Source organism: Haplochromis burtoni, unplaced genomic scaffold (genome assembly GCF_018398535.1).
Source record: "Haplochromis burtoni strain Fernald_Lab_line unplaced genomic scaffold, NCSU_Asbu1 Contig_57, whole genome shotgun sequence".
Taxonomy (NCBI): domain Eukaryota; kingdom Metazoa; phylum Chordata; class Actinopteri; order Cichliformes; family Cichlidae; genus Haplochromis; species Haplochromis burtoni.
This window is the reverse complement of record NW_024582418.1, coordinates 2,501,230-2,519,003: the sequence shown is the minus strand read 5'-3', so window position 1 is coordinate 2,519,003 and position 17,774 is coordinate 2,501,230. Positions and strand designations below refer to the sequence as shown.

General features: G+C 38.9%; 1 protein-coding gene across 1 annotated transcript in view; it reads right to left on the bottom strand.

Moving 5' to 3' along the window:
• The window catches only part of LOC102296153 (1-phosphatidylinositol 4,5-bisphosphate phosphodiesterase beta-1), a 35,006-nt gene extending 19,587 nt beyond the window's left edge, over positions 1-15,419 (bottom strand). The window contains exons 1-9 of the mRNA XM_042220921.1: positions 15,036-15,419; positions 10,659-10,736; positions 8,848-8,916; positions 4,591-4,731; positions 4,417-4,496; positions 4,057-4,110; positions 3,348-3,423; positions 2,797-2,897; positions 1,191-1,354 (exon numbers count right to left, since the gene is read on the bottom strand). Coding sequence (XP_042076855.1) covers positions 1,191-1,354; positions 2,797-2,897; positions 3,348-3,423; positions 4,057-4,110; positions 4,417-4,496; positions 4,591-4,731; positions 8,848-8,916; positions 10,659-10,736; positions 15,036-15,134 — 862 coding nt within the window. The 5' untranslated portion in view covers positions 15,135-15,419. The remainder of the gene's footprint in view (positions 1-1,190; positions 1,355-2,796; positions 2,898-3,347; positions 3,424-4,056; positions 4,111-4,416; positions 4,497-4,590; positions 4,732-8,847; positions 8,917-10,658; positions 10,737-15,035) is intronic.
• Positions 15,420-17,774: the final 2,355 nt, after the last annotated feature.

Genomic DNA, 17,774 nt, shown 5'->3' with positions numbered 1-17,774 from the left:
TGCCAGATGAGTTTTGTTGCTGAACATGTCCATCCCTTTATGACCACAATGTGTCCATCTTCTGATAGCTCACAAAGCTCTAATCATCTCAAACTGGTTTCGCCAACAAGACAATGAGTTTACTGTAATCAAGTGGCCTCCACGGTCACCAGATTTCAGACCAGTAGAGCACCTTTGGGACCTTGGGAATGAATGCCATTTTTCTATAAAACATCCTGTCATTTGGTGATTGTTGGGTCTGTGTTTCCACAAGCCCCGCTAATTCTAGAGACTTATTCATCATGAAGAAAACAAGACAGTCGATCGATCATTCACTTGCGCAAGGGAGGCCTGTGTCCACCACGAAAATGACCTCACATCTGACCTCCCTTGCTGCCTTTTTATTGAGAGACAGTTCACGCAAAAAACATCAGAACAAAGCCACGCCCACATGGTTCTAAGACAAGGCATTGTATGTATATGTGTGAACTTCTGTAAGAATGTGTGTGTGTGTGTGTGTGTATGTGTGCTAAATGTTAGCGTCATAGCATCATTGTCATACTCATTAAACCCTTTAGTGACTTGTCACCATCCTAGAATAAAGCTTCAGGTTTTTCCTTTTTAATTTCTCAACCTTCCTCTATAAGGAATTTTTAATTTCTGATAAGGAAATATAATATAATATGAACATAATCATTTTATTTCTTAGATAGCAGCACTGTTATCTCATGGGTGAAAAAAAATCTGTAGTTTATGTTTGATGCAAAGTAGACACCTAAATTTCTTCTAGTAGGATCTACACAAATTACAGAGTAAGTATATAGGTGGGTTAGAAAGGTATTTTTGGATCAACTTGTGTGGGTTTTTATTTTTAACCTCCTAAGACCCGAACTCTTCCACAGCATGCATTTTTAATTTCTCTTTGATATTTGAGCATATTGGGGCCCGATGAATGTAAAAAGAAAGAATTACCAGATTTTTTTTTTTTTACCTTATTTTTGCTTTTATGAAAAATAAGAGCCACATATGAGGATATTCGTAAGTGGATATCAGGCTCTTGTAGAGCAAAATTGAGTATTTTGGTCTAAATAACCCAAAATGTGATGTCCACATATGTGGACGCCAGGTCCTAGGAGGTTAAAGTAAAAAAAACAACAACAACAAGCAAACACATAAAACCTCCAGCAAAATCTGCTTGTCTAAGTGTGTACCTTGCTTCAGTTGTGTCTGGTCATGTTGATACCTCTCCATCGCAGTGTGCGTCTGTGCAGGACGAAGAGGTGGGTAGAGGATTTCATTGAGCCTTGGGTCTCTCTGCTTATTGTTGATGAACTCTGTCATCTGATCGACTGACAGCATCCTATCATTGGCTCCTCTGCAGAGCAGAGAAGAGTCAGGTTGAAAGTCAGAGCATTAGAGGATAAACCTTCTCAGAAATTTGTATGCTGTTTGTGTATTTTTGTGGAACCACTGCTGGAGTGCTGCTTAACCTCATACTCTTGAAAAACAGTTTTTAAAATGGGAAGAGTGCTATTGTATTGGTTTTATCAATTGATTAAATCAATTAAGTTAAATCAATTTGCAAGGGTTTAGAACATTTGTAGAAACTGGAATACGTCAACATGTTTTTATGTGTGATGAGAAACCACTAGAACAAATGTACAAGTGGTATGCTGCATAAATCTGCCAGTTTTCACATTGTACAGATTTATCTACTGCTTTCCAATGCTAGAAAAAAAAACCCAGATACAGAGAATTACTACTACAAGTACAAGTGTAGTACAAGTACTACAAAAATCATAGCTAAACATTTAAATTATTTTATTATTATCATCCTTTATTGATTCCAGTTTCTTCGATGCAGAAATGCCCTGTGATAATATTTGAGAACAACTAGATGATACGCTTCATTTTTTTTAAAAATATCAAGTTGTCATTCTAAGTGTGAAGATACGATGCGAAATTTCAGATTGGGCCCATCTCACAGTGGTTCAGGTCTCAGTCACACAGACCTAGAGACCTGTTGGCACTTATCTAGCAACCACCAGTCATGTGGGAAAAGTGTGTATTCTGTGACTAGTAAGCGAGTGGTTGCTGGAGGTTCCTGACAGTCTCTTGCATAACAAACTGGTAGTAAAGAGGTATATGATGAAGCACTGAAAAGCTCCTTGTGATTGCTGTGGTCATTACTAGGCTACAAGTAGTTTGCATAGATGTTTGCAGTTTCACTGCAGCTCAGAGAGAAAAAGGTAGAATGTCTATTTTGCAGAATAGACATTTATTTTCCTAGTGATCAGTGGTCGCCAGGGGGTTGTTGACTGGTCTTAATGAGGTCTTAATCATCATATATTTCCAACTGCATATCAACTTGAAATAAAAAGAAATTGTGACGTATTGTCTTGTTGTTCAAGTAATTAATACAAATAGATTTAGATTTAGACACCTTTCTGGTTCTAGGGACACAATTACATTAAAAAAACTCCAGGATCAGGATTTAGATCGGCTTCAGAAAGCTAATTACTTCTAACAAACTGGTCCAGTTGCATAACATCGTTGGAAGAGGGGATAGATTAGTTTTAAGAATATGATTACTGCTGCAAAGCTAAAGATCAACCAGTTTGTTCAATCCCTGTCTGTCTGTACAAGTGGGACAGGCGATGAATCACGATTTTTCTGATATCAAAAAAATTGGCCTGAAGCAAATAACAACTTTTCATTTTGTAGAGTAGCTTCTTCATCTTTAATACATCTTTTAGCAGAGTAGAGGTCAGCAGCTGCAGCAAGAGCTCCAGCTCAAGTTATTTTCTGTTTACTTACTGCAGTTTGAAGATGTTCCCAAGCTCAGGACGAGGGCACAGGCTATCCAAGAAGTTCCGGTAAACTTCAAGTGTTAAGTCTTCCAGTTTGATGCTGTCACCCTGTCAAATACAAAGAACATGGGCATTAATTATTGATAATGCCAACTGCAAAATATAGTTCAAAACCCTTTTTAAAATGCAACTTTTCCTCCAACATGTCTTCTTCAAAAACAATCTTTCTGTGCTCACAGGAATATTCAATGTGTGATTCATGTAAAATCAACACGACTTTGTTTTGAATTGGAAGTGGCTGCTTGAAAACTTGATGACCCAGATATCTGAGCTTATTTCACCCATCCATGCACTATGAGTCATTCTGGACAAAACCAACAGACAAAAGCTTCAACAGAAAACAGAAAACTGAGAAGAAAGAATAAAGAGAAAAAGAGAGAAAAAAACAAAATACTTTGTGAGTCTAATATGTAGTTATCCATGAAAAGAGAACAGCTTTTCATGTGTGTCTTTCATTCCCTGCCACCTATAATAATCCAAACTAACTGAAGTATTTACCCGTCCATAGGGCAGTTTGCAGCTCTCCAGGGCATTCTCGACTCTTTTTCTGTCCGATGAAAACAGCCGAACAATACTGAAACAGACAGTGGTGCAACAATATTATGATCATTCCACCAACCCAAAACTCATTTTTTTACTTTCCGTAAGAACCTCTACATATTCTTCTCTCCAACTAATGGGCCGACATTTACGGTGCTAATCCTCCATAACGGTTCTTGAAATGCAACTATTCCCCGTGTACGCAATTTCACTTTGGCAAATCTCACCCTCTTCACTCGAGCCCAAAGCTTCGACTGTGCAAACTGTCAAACCGTGCGGGCTTTCTTAAAACTCTACTCCCTCGGCTTCTTAGATATCAGCTGACCTTAATTCGGCTCTCAGTTTGCTTCTAAAATACAGCTTCCTGTCATAACTGTATTATCCATCTCATGCTCTGGCAGTGGTTGATTACCAGGTCAGTGCTGAATTAAGCACCTTCATGAATCCTGTCCCTGTTTTTGCTTCCCCAAGTGCACATGGAATTAAGTTTATTTTTGGAAGCAAGGGACAGGAAAGAGCAAAGTTAAAGTTTGTGCGTGTCTCTGAAGATTTCTTCAGGCTAATTCCTCACGTTCCCAACCATATACTGTAACATGTGCCTCAAAGCAAATGCTTGGGTAAAACCACTGAGTGAGGCTTGGGGATCTAATAATCGTCGGGAACTCACTTCTTGACAGGAATTCTCCCCTCTGCATTCGGCTGAAGAGTTAACTTGATGTACCTGAAGCAGAAAAATTAGAGGGTGTCAGTTTCAAAGGGTGAAGTAGCAAAAGTGGTCGGGCAAATGGGTCAATGGTGTGTGTGAATGAAGCATTTTATAAAACCATTAAGATTAAAAGATGTGCAGAAAATAGGTTTCAAAAAGGTGTCAGGAAGCAGCAGGGATGATTAAGTTTATCACAAAAGACTCAGTATTTTTTTTATTAACCTCCAAACTCCACAAATCCACATCTGTGCTTCCCTTTAAGCCATATACTGTTTAATAAAACAAACAAGTGCGTGCAGTGATGAATGTGTGCGTACTCACGCTTTCAGCAGACTCTGGTCTCTGTTGAGACTGTGGCTCAGCAGGTTGGAAGACAGAGAAAACAGTTCCTCACACCACACCTACAAAAAAACGAAACACAAAAACAGTCACACACTGCATCATCATTATCATCGCAATTAGTCATGGTCACGGTCGCTTTAATGAGCTCAGCACCTTGGCTTCGTCCTCCTGCGAAGCGATGAAGTTAAGCTGGTTGACGTTTACAAGATCTGAAGCCGTAACCACGGTAACCATGCGGTTCTCCAGCCTACCAACCAGGTTTCCCACATCGAGCAGCTCCCGCAGCTTAGCCTCCTATTGGATGACACAGAGTGAAAGCTGTCAGTGGAATCAGAGCCACGAGGGAGGCATGCACTGTAGAGAGGAGACGGATGAAAGTGAGGGGACCTGGAGGGATGCGGGGACGGCTGAGACCATTTGAGGCAGTTTATTTGCATCTATTTTTACCCAGTGTGACATGTTGTTTGCAACATACAGTGTGTTATATGTGTAAAGAAAGTGCAGGCTGAACCTGATAGTAAATCAGGCGATCAAACAGAGAAAGATGTTTTTGTGGAAAGTAAGGAAATAAAAATAATTTAATGTTTGTCACCTTCCTCAAGAGGGGCTCCACAGTTTCTCCAGTTTTTCTGACTGAAGAGGGTCTCATCATCGCTCATGCAAGTCTTGAGTTTCCACTTATTTTTTTATTTTCTAGTAAAATGGGAAATAGGCACAGCGACTCATTGAAACTTGTGCAAATATACAGGGAGTGCAGAATTATTAGGCAAATGAGTATTTTGTCCACATCATCCTCTTCATGCATGTTGTCTTACTCCAAGCTGTATAGGCTCGAAAGCCTACTACCAATTAAGCATATTAGGTGATGTGCATCTCTGTAATGAGAAGGGGTGTGGTCTAATGACATCAACACCCTATATCAGGTGTGCATAATTATTAGGCAACGTCCTTTCCTTTGGCAAAATGGGTCAAAAGAAGGACTTGACAGGCTCAGAAAAGTCAAAAATAGTGAGATATCTTGCAGAGGGATGCAGCAGTCTCAAAATTGCAAAGCTTCTGAAGCGTGATCATCGAACAATCAAGCGTTTCATTCAAAATAGTCAACAGGGTCGCAAGAAGCGTGTGGAAAAACCAAGGTGCAAAATAACTGCCCATGAACTGAGAAAAGTCAAGCGTGCAGCTGCCAAGATGCCACTTGCCACCAGTTTGGCCATATTTCAGAGCTGCAACATCACTGGAGTGCCCAAAAGCACAAGGTGTGCAATACTCAGAGACATGGCCAAGGTAAGAAAGGCTGAAAGACGACCACCACTGAACAAGACACACAAGCTGAAACGTCAAGACTGGGCCAAGAAATATCTCAAGACTGATTTTTCTAAGGTTTTATGGACTGATGAAATGAGAGTGAGTCTTGATGGGCCAGATGGATGGGCCCGTGGCTGGATTGGTAAAGGGCAGAGAGCTCCAGTCCGACTCAGACGCCAGCAAGGTGGAGGTGGAGTACTGGTTTGGGCTGGTATCATCAAAGATGAGCTTGTGGGGCCTTTTCGGGTTGAGGATGGAGTCAAGCTCAACTCCCAGTCCTACTGCCAGTTTCTGGAAGACACCTTCTTCAAGCAGTGGTACAGGAAGAAGTCTGCATCCTTCAAGAAAAACATGATTTTCATGCAGGACAATGCTCCATCACACGCGTCCAAGTACTCCACAGCGTGGCTGGCAAGAAAGGGTATAAAAGAAGAAAAACTAATGACATGGCCTCCTTGTTCACCTGATCTGAACCCCATTGAGAACCTGTGGTCCATCATCAAATGTGAGATTTACAAGGAGGGAAAACAGTACACCTCTCTGAACAGTGTCTGGGAGGCTGTGGTTGCTGCTGCACGCAATGTTGATGGTGAACAGATCAAAACACTGACAGAATCCATGGATGGCAGGCTTTTGAGTGTCCTTGCAAAGAAAGGTGGCTATATTGGTCGCTGATTTGTTTTTGTTTTGTTTTTGAATGTCAGAAATGTATATTTGTGAATGTGGAGATGTTATATTGGTTTCACTGGTAAAAATAAATAATTGAAATGGGTATATATTTGTTTTTTGTTAAGTTGCCTAATAATTATGCACAGTAATAGTCACCTGCACACACAGATATCCCCCTAAAATAGCTAAAACTAAAAACTACTTCCAAAAACATTCAGCTTTGATATTAATGAGTTTTTTGGGTTCATTGAGAACATGGTTGTTGTTCAATAATAAAATTATTCCTCAAAAATACAACTTGCCTAATAATTCTGCACTCCCTGTATATGGAAATACAGTATATAAGGGGAAATCAGAGTCTGTACAATTCTAACAAGGCTGAAAGCCAACACTGGGTATACACAGCAACCTCTATTCTTCAGCGCAGCCTGAATTCTCCTAGGCAAGCTTTCAAGTAGTCTTCAGGAATAGTTCTCCGGGCTTCTTGAGGGAGATTCCTCTTGTTCCAGTCAAGATGATACACGGTGTTTCAATAATGTTGAGGTGCGGGCTCTGGAGAGGCCATTCCTACTATATGCCATCTTACTGATAGTGTTACGTTGTATGTTTTTCTGTCTAAGACTGAAAGTGTGTTTGTGAACACTGCTGCCAGATGCTTTTTAGATGCTACTGTCTGGTTTGTGACTGAAATGCAGTCCCAGGACATGATGGATTCTCCACTGGTTCCATGATCCTCTTGGGGAAACTCCCATAGGGCTTAAAATCTGGGACTCTCCACCAGTTGCTCTTAGAACTGAAGAAGCTTCTCTGATGAGAGGTGAAACGTCTTCAAGGAAACTTAAAGAAGTCCAGACACTTTTCTTTCCAAGCTCCTTAGACTACCATGACCTGGGTGACTGAGAACCTTCACAGACATTTCAAATTTGGTTTGTGTAATTTGGCACATCTCAGACTTTTCTCCTGGTTCCTTTCTTTGGTTTTTTCTTGACAGCCACCCTTCAATTAATACTATTTCTATGAGACTTTGGGGAACCAATCAACTGTCAGGTGTCAAGTCTTCTACATTTTTATTTTAATTTCTTAAGGACAATACTTTCAGACACTGTTTATCTGTTGTAAATAGTTTTTTGACCTGACGTTTTTTCTTTTGCCCTCCATTTGTTCACTTTCCTCAAATATTTTACGGATACACGTTACACTATGTACACCAGTCAATAGCTGGAGAATTATTGCTCAAGACCATTTTAAAAAGTACTAAAAAGTCTGGTGCCTTGGAAGCAAAATGTAAGAAATGAGAGGCCAGTTTGGGAGATCAGTATAGTCTTGCATTCTGTTAGTACCATGGTCTGGTGGGTTAAACGTTATGCTTAAATAGTGCTGCCGCATGTGCAGATTTCAGGAAAGTTGAGTTTACATGTCCACCAGTGATTTAAAGCACATCATTCACATTTCCTTAAAGACGTTTGTTGCCTGATGGCAAAGAGGTCCTGGGTTCAAATCCATCAACCAGACTGGTGCTTTTCTGTGTGCCTGTGTGGGTTCTCTCTGGGTATTCTGGCACCCCACTACATGCATTTTAGGTTAACTGAATCAACATTGCTTGTAGGCTTCAAAGTAATTGTGAATGGTTGTCTGTCTCTTAGCCCTGATGGCAGGTGATCTGCCCAGTGTGTGTATGCCACGAGGTGATGGCACACCAGCCATGTCTCCTTTTGCGTACTTATTGAGGAAAGATGTGAAATCACTGATTTTTAAAAAAAGGTTTTCCAGGGGTTCGGTTTGTTAAATGTTTTTGCGTTTTCCTTTTGTTGCTTCGGTTTAATGTTCAATCTTGTGATTATTCCGTTAAATTCCCTCCTCACATGGTGGCACATCATTTTCAGGATGACAAAGTAAAAGCAGGGGTAGAGGAGGACCAGAGGGAGGAGATTATTAGAGACTTATGAGGCAGTCACAGTAACAATCAAGGATTAAAATCATTAAGAAACCCAGTCAGGCAAATATTATGGCTGCCCTCGAACAAAATACATCAGATGCTTTGCTATTTATGAAAGCAAAGCACAAGTCTTCTATTGAAGTAGGAAGCAAAGCAATAAATATAACATAAACGATAGTAGGTAACAGAAATAAAATCTAAAGTACTTCATGGTAGTACAGAAAGAAAAAAGAGGCAATAAAAAACATCAACTTATTATTAAAGCACGAATGCCGTAATGTCAGCTACAAAAAGTAATGCAAACGTTAAGTCAAATATTAAAAATTTCATGAATAAAACATCACATTCTGCTGCATAAGAGGAGCAACTGTTAGGTGAGAGGTCACTGGCTACAGAGATGCAGTAGGAGGATTGAAAATTGCAATGCAGGAAGGACACAGCATACATTTCACACGTGCAGAGTCAAGTAGAGGTGAATATAAGCAGAGAGATGACAGTACCTTGGGTGTTTTCGTGCTTCTGCCTGTTCTGACATCTTTTACCAGGGTCAGGTCCAACAGCTCTGTGTCCTAATGAAAACACACCCACACATAGAGCACACACACACTCACACAGTCAGCTGTTATCTGGGAGCTAAAGGCCTCCTGCTGTTTCCTGTTAAGGATTTAAGCCGACCTGGAAAGAAAGTGTGCATGTATGTATGTGTGTGCAATGGTATGCTGTCTTTGCTTGCTTTTTTCATACCTTTTAAAGGTATCCACCCAGCCTTTGACTATACATTGTATCTCTACAGTTCGTGTGTATGAATACATAACCTTAACATTGGCAAGCCTCTTGATTAACAAAGCTAAAAAAAAAAAAAAAAATTCCAACATTCTTGGAATTGTCTGTAAAAAATAAAAACAGCTAATTCCTGAATAGCACACAGTTTGTGCTTCTCATGTATTTTCATACTTTCAGGTGACAAAGCTAACCTCTGGGTTTTTGAACGTCTGGGTGGCCACTTATGATCGCAAGGCGATTGCACAAGTCACCTGATGGGAAGCAATCTGTCTCCAAATAATCACGGTCCAACTCAGACTGACTCACTCTCAAACAGGTTGGGGAGGCTTTGCAAGTAATTGATGTCTAATTTATGAACACTGACAGTTTGCTAATGTGTTGCAACCAATCTGAATCAGTCTGTGCTGCTGAGTGCAACTTGTCTGCTGTTCATGTCTTTGCAGCAGCTGACTCGACTCAGCTGGTTGACAAACTAGCTGTATTCTGGTTATATCCTGAAATAAAAGCTGGAATGCTGAGTGTTTATGCCATTCTGCAGTTAAATCACCATCTTGCAGCAACTACCTCATTATTTGTGGAGGCCTTTATTAATATTTGTTTCAAATCTATGTGGTTCTGATTTGACTGACTTTGAATGTAAGTATTTACTGTACTTTTCTGTTTAATGCAAATTTCTCTGTATGTAGATGGCAACAGAGTTGCTATGTTCACTGCTTTATCACAATAAATCATCATATTATCACAAAAAGTTTGCATGTAATTACCAACCTGTTGCTATTTAACTGTAAGCTAACTCAGACTGATATCTGACCAAGTCAGTGTAACTATCATTTGAAGACAGGAACTGGCTGGGAGTGGTCACAAACTTCAAAGCAACCATTTCAAAGGTAAGAAAACTGTAAAATCATTACACATGGTGGGAATCATTTTGGCTCTGCTATGATCTCCAACTGCAGCATTTAGTATATCTTTTTCTCTGCATTCCAAAAACATAACTGGTTATTGTTAGCACAGTGAACCTGAATGTTGTAAATATGTATGCAGTTTCTGTAGTAGATAAAGGTCACAGACAAGACTATGTGGAAGCAAGATATTTAGCATCTTATAGCAAAACATAACATAGCATAGCAAAAACAGATCAGACTAACAGCTAGACTGTATTGGTTATATTTTTGTGTATAAAAAAATAATAAAATTGCTTCACAGGTGCACAAAAAATGATTCAGACAACATTTAATCAAACTTAAAATGGAAAATTAATTTAAAAAACCAATCTTCATTAGCAAATTAATTTAGTCAAATGTGCATAAAATAAGAAGGTAATGAAACATTTAATGATTCATCTTTGATTCAGAATCTAGTCTGAAAAAAGTTCCAGTTTTATTGACTGAAATACTGAATATTGATGAGTCACCAAATCAATTAATGTCACTTTTTGAGGTTTCAAGCTTAATTTGTTCCTCATCATTTAATATCTACAGCCAGTCTAAGAGAATTATATCTAAGACAGCTGATTTTTGTGCTTAACCTTGTTTTGGTCGGTCCAGTAGAGGTAAAATCCATGTGGATCCACATGCAGAGTCACTGGAGTGACAGTGGACAAATCCTAGGGAGACAGGTGGAGAGAATGAAAATAACCGTAAAACATCATAAAAACTCAAGCGAAAAATCATTTACATAGCTAATGCACTCATAAAAATGTTCTACTTTCTACTTGGTAGGGCGAGAAAATTATGTAAGAATACACTTGTCTGTGGTGGCATGAAGTGATAGTGATTCATACTGTAAGTGTCCAGAATCTTATTTTACTACTCACTACAGCGTGACCTCTTTTAACCAGGGAACACTAAGCGATTTCATTTTCATGTTACAGAAGTTCTTTTCAGCTGTCATAACACTAACTATCTATCCATATTAACCCACCATGATAGTTCCTAATTGGCTCCAGGTGGATTCAGACAGAGCAGCTCTTCTGATGTTTTGCTGTTTGAAAAGTCATAGCATTTTATACACAGCAGGTGTCTCAGAGGACCGGTTTCTGTGGCTAATTACTGGTTAAAAATAAAAGCACCTTGAAGCCTGGTGTAAATATCTAGTATTGAATGGACAAAAATAATACTTACTAAGTATTTTTTATATGGGGGTTAAGCAGTTTGAATCCCCCAAATTATTTGATAAACTGATGTTTTGAAGCTTGCAGCCAAATTGAATATGCTTCAAGGGAGTGCAAAGATTTGTGACTATGTAAAGCTTTGAATCTATACAGTTTAGTAAAAGTTTAATCAGAGTGGTTTCAGTTGCTTTTCTGCAAAACAGAGATAGAGTTGGAGTGACTTTATTACAGGTACTGATGGAATCTTTTAACAGTTTCAGTTGCCATGAATCAAACAAAAAGGTTCAAAAGATTTAATGTGACAGATCAAAAATAAGTTAATAATCAAAAATAAAGCAACTTAAGCTGTACAAAATCAATAATAACAGCAAAAAAGTCTAAATATCGAACAACACAAACATGCCAGTGACGCCAGAAGAAGACAGCATAGCATCAAAAATTAAAGCTGAAATTTGTCATTTTTGCAAAGTTGGTGAAGCAAACTTAAGACTTCTTTATAAAGTTGATTAACCTGCAGCTTTTGTAACCGGGGAGCTGTGACTTATAGTTATAGTTACAACAAGACAATTCAACCAAAAGGTTTTAGACATCATATCATATTGACAGTATATGTTAATTGAATCCAATATTTTTGCTGGTTCAGTAATAGGAGATTCAATGAAATAATGAAGGCTACTAAAGGATTGTTGTATAATAAAATAATAATAATATTGTTAAGTTGACTAATGCTGTTAAAGATTATAGTTGTAACATTGGTTGCTTTCGACCTCTCGGGTTATAAATATCAACATGTCAGAAATGAGAGCGATGGGAAACTTTGCTGCTTAAATAAACCACCAAACTGCATGTCATTAATGTATGATCTGAGCAGAGTGAAGCATGAAACCATGCAGCTCAACTCATCTGCTTAAACTAGCTCACCGGCTTTGCTTCTTTCTATTCCATACCAGCACGGATTGGACTGATTTCTCTCCACTTTCAAATCTTTTGTTCTCATTGTCCTAGCACACTGAATCTTCCTAAAAGGGCACACACAAACAAAGACTATGGCATGCCAGTGCCTTCTCATCCCAGGGCTTGTAATGCTACATTTTACTGGATGCCTCCATGCTATGCGTAATGTGTCCTTTGTTGTTGGTACCTTGACACGGACTTGAAAACAATCTTGTCTGAGGCACAGGAATAAGATGTTCCAATACAATTTAATGTTACATCTAATTAATATAGTGCTGTCCACCTTCTTATAAGCTAAACCTTAATTGATTTGATGCTCAAACCCAACAGCTGTATTATCTGTGTGCAGAACAAGAGCAGGGAGGTGTGAAACAGTGACAGTTTCCCACTTCCAGCATGAATCTTTTGCATCTTTCACAGCTGCACACAGTAGTGAAGGCTTTAGCCTAACAAGGTTTTGGACTCAGTTACTGTGAATGGATATCAGTTTTGTACTTCTACAAAATTGCTCAAAGTGTTTTGTTAATATGTAAAAATTATTAACAGGAACAGAGATCTATTTAGGTATTAGTTAAATGAAAACCATAAAAAATGCCTGGCACATAGGTTAATTGGGCTGCTGCTTTATACTATACACTGCCAGAAAACCAGTACATGGTTAGGGTTAGGAAAAGAGTATAGGTAAAACACACCCACTTGAAAAAAGTAGCTCATACTATTGAAAAAAGGACATGTGGGCTAACTTGCGTATAATCGACCCATACACCCGCATGAAATGATGCCCCAGGGACAACTGGAAAGGTTAATGTAGTTTGGCAGCTTGTAGCCATGACAGGCAAAATATCCGTTAGCAAAGTAAAAGGGTATAGGCTACTGAAATAAACTAATCCCCTCTTTGAGGAAAGCAGCTGAAATCAATACCAACAGAAGCTAAGGGCACTGATGACCAATTCAGATTCCTTTATTGTCATTCAGTCAATACATCACAAGTGCATTGCTGAACAAACTTACAAGCACAGAAAAATCACAATAAAACAGAACCAGGTTTAAAAAAATCTGTCTATTAACCACTGAATAATGGACAAAAAAAATTAAATAATATGAAAAGGTATGAAATATATTTTAGGGATACAAATGCAAAAAAGAGCCTGGAATATCCACTAGTGGCCAAAAGTCCACCACAAGGAAGGAATACCACCTAATAAACCAACTATTATCACCTTTTACAGTAACTAAATACAGTAACTGAACAACACTAAATTAGTCACTGAATTCTAAAATTTCCCATATTTCTTCAGAATCTTTAGAAAAGAACATATGTTCTCCTCATACGTAAAAAGCTGTGAATTGTGAGTGAGAATAATGGAATTTATTGATTTAAGATTTAAGCTGGACTATTCCAGATGTCACAGGGAGAAAAGAAAGGTATCCTCGTCAGTTCTATCATTATAACTTGTCTTTAGTCCCAGCTCAGAATGTTGCACCTTAATTTAATGGTGCAAAATTATATACAGGGGTACACAATAATTTAAATAATTAATTGTTTGCATGCATGGAAAATGACTAGCATTAAAACTCTTACTAAGGCTCTTACTAAGACGGTTTGTCTGTCACACATCAGCATCTGCTTTTCATGTGGCACAATTGCTAACCTCGGCAACACTATATTTCTATGGTACTTCTTTTTCTCTTTGTTTTCCTGATCGTACACAAACTGTTTCATAATACTAGTCAATAAAATCTGGCAAAGCTATACCTCTTACCTGCTGTGCTATAATTAATATAGCTATTCAAAAGGGCATATATTTAACCCTTGGAGGGACTTTTTACTCCATCCCTATTTCTCAGAAGGCACAGGAACCAGCTTGAGCTCAGTCCTCTAAACATTAGATGTCCGTACTTATAAAGTTCTTCACATTCTTTTGCAGGATTTTTGTTTTCTTGAAAGTGTTAACACAGCCTACATTTGGAAGAAGAAAAACCAGAAGAAGAAGAAGCTCAGAAGCTGGTTAACTAGCTCCCTGGTTGTCACCTGTTGCCATAGCAACTGATTCTATTTTTCATAAAGCCCAGCTCTACATGTTGGAGAGATTCAAATATCAACACACACACACACACACACGCACACACACACACACACACACACACACACACACAGACACACACACACACACACACACACACACGCACACACACAAGTTTAAGCTATTGTGAATGGATTCAGCTCTGCATTGGATTAGTTCTTAAGTACTTCTCCATAAGTATGATCCATGACATTATAAACCTCAAGGCAGTGATAATAAACACACACACACACACCTGATCTGTTTAGGTGCTGGTAACCATGTCAGTTACCATGGCAACCGGACAGCATTTTTTTTTCCTCCTCATTGTCAGCGCTCTGTACTTCAGCATACCAACACACACACATGCACACAGAGGAACACACACAGCTCTGCAAATACCTTGTGTTTGACTGTGCTCATGAAGGGCACAGGAGTAAGTATGTGTGGGCTTTATACACACACAGTACATGAATACTGGTGGATAGAAGACTGATCAGAAACACATTTCAGACACACACCTACATACACACACACACTATCTGCCTCACTGGTAAGATCCACAGGTACTTACTGCCAAAGCTCAATCAGCAAATGAATAGTAAACACATCTGACAACATGGCACATTTCCTCCTCTTCCTCCTCAATTTCTCACGCTCCACATTAATTCAGCTAGTTTCAATTCTTTGACTGTTTCCTCAGCCTCCTTATTTTTTTCAAGTAGTAGAATTAAATAAAACTATTTGCTTGTGCTTGAGGAAAATCAGTCCTTACCTCATCCCATTTAATGAAGTTGCTTCCGTTCCTCAGCGTGTGAGAGACGGAAGGAGGTTGGAGTTTCAACGCGTGGACCCCCGGCTGAGCACTCGCCATGGCTTCACACACACATTAACCCTCACTTTCTCTCTCTCACACACATGCACGGACTAGAGATGCTCAGATGCAGGAATGCTGCATGTCAGTCATGTCCGAGCTGAGAACTCCTCAGAAGTCAGGCATAGATGCTCAGCTGCAGCAGCATCCTCTCCTCTTCTGAAGAAGAGTCTTGTATTTTGTATTTTGTCTTTGCTTTATCTTTGTTCACTCTTAATTTTTTTTTATTTGAGCCCTTCTTCTCTTTCTCCTTTCTTTCTGCTCTGTGCCTCTGTTCTCACACCTCTTTTTTCTTATTCTTCCCTCCTCTCTTCTTTCTCCCTCCCTCTTCTTGTCTCCCCCTCTCTCTGTTGGTGCTGCATCTCACAGAGAGACAGACTGAAACAGATGCCTTCGTGGGAGACAGGATATGTGTGTGTGTGTATGTGTGTGTGCATGCACTGCCTCCACAATTTGACTCATCGGCGACATGCGCACAACGGCAGCTTCCCACAGATGGGGGAGGGGTAAGAGAGGGAGAGCCGGAGCGACAGGGAGAGCGAGGGAGATAGAAAGAAAGAAAGAGAGTGGGAGAGATGGAGAGAAATGAGGAGAGAAGAAGAGAAAGGAGGGAGAAAGAAGAGGAGAGAGAGAATAAAGAGCTAGAGGGAGAAAAGAAAAAGAGAGTGGGCGTTTTAGTGGAGGGTGAATCAAACCAAACCAGGATTATAGTCAAATGAGGCCAGTTTTGAATACACACTATATTAACAGCTATATTATGTGCTTCCTATACCAAAGGCATTAAATCTATTATAACAGCCTCTGCTCGTATGGGTAGGTTCGTCATCATGCTGTGAAGCTACGGTGCAGGGATTTGAACATCAGTCAGGTTTGGTGCTGATACTGTGTCATGAGGCTTTTACTTAGACAAGGTTTGGTTGAAGATTTGGCGATGTGCTGGTAGCGAGTCAGCTTGTTTACAGCCAGCTTTAAATTTTTGGTTTCTTTTGTTAGTTTGATTACTCAACTGCTTAAATTTTATTCAGGCTTACACAACAGAAAAGAGTAGGAGTAGGATCAGCCCTCCCGAGCTATGATCCCCCCCCCAAGCGCCACCCCACCAAAGACATTGAAGTACAGTACTGTTCATCTTACAGTCCACATTGGATGAGAGCACAGATCAGTACCAATGGGATTGTAACTGAGTACATTTACTTCAGTGCTTGTACTAGTATTGTGCTGCTTTCTGAATGTATTCAACTATATTCTTAATATACTTATTGCACTTGCTACTAATTGCACATACTTATTAGTATTGCTGTAGTTACTTGGGTATTTTTCAGATTCATTGGATCATTTTAGATAAAGCTATAGTGCTATACATAGCTAATTAAAAACATCAACAGCTGTAACATTAAATATATACACACATCAATAAACTGCTAATTTTAATCCAATAATATCATAAATAGGATTCTGAAAAGTGTAATTTTGAGTGAACTATTAGCTACTTAAGTAGAATTATAATTTCTACATAACTGAAAAAGTAAAAAGTCTAAATACTTTTTTTCACTTTGCTTTAATAAATCTAATAAAAACAGGGTTGCAGATGAGCTTTATAATTTTAGTGTGTACACCAGTTTTCTACACATACACCCACCCCCTCTGCATTCTGGGTTCAAGCATATCACCCCATTTAAAAATTGCATATCTTTTAAATGTAGTCTTCGGTATAAACAAACATTTCCAATGTGATTTATAGAATTTTAAAAATTACATTTTACACATTTAATACATTTAATACAAGCCAGCTTTGTGCTCAGGGGAACGGTGAAGGTAAAAGCAGAAACAGAAATCCCCAAGCTGTTGTCACGAAGCTGGGAAAAGCTATATTATATCACTGTGTGCTGTAGAATTTAGGTTTTCCTTAACAGAGACCATAGGATTGTGGCCAAAACAGTTAAGCAGCAAAAGTATCTAGAATGCAGGAGTTTCCACAGACACAAAATACACAGCATTACTTTCTTTGTATTTTTATGGCTGTGATTTTTATGTTTACAAACACAGCTAATTATAACAGAGGAAGAAAGAGAGTGGGCGAGATGGTGAATGTTGAATAACTGAATATTGGATGATATGAAGGAAAAAACAGAACAATTGAAGACAAACAAGCACAAATCACCGACAATGCGTTCCTTCCTCTAAATGCAAAATCTGAAATTGGCAGGTTTGATGCAGTCAAAAAATAATTACCAAAGTGTTAGTGGGAGTGTAATCATTCAGTGGAACAAGAAGCCTATAAGGACATTTAAGGACATAACCTTGTGAATGTCTGCAATATCTGCTCCTGCGTGCTGTGTTTAACAATAAGCGGTAGATCTAAATCCAGTTCTGTTTTCTGAAAAGCAATCTCAGTAAAACATGTCACTAAGTGCTTACAGAGAGGGACACAAAAGAGATACATAAATACAATAAAATGCTCATAAAAATGCATCTCCGGTGATTTCACTGGGAAAGCGGTGGCACAAAAAGGTGAGCTCACACATTTATGTGTCTTTGGAGGGATGAAAAAAATAATTATTCACACAGTGTGCTATTGGAACCATTTTTACAATAAGTAGCTGCGTACAGTGCTTACTCTGAGGATTGATTTCCCATTTC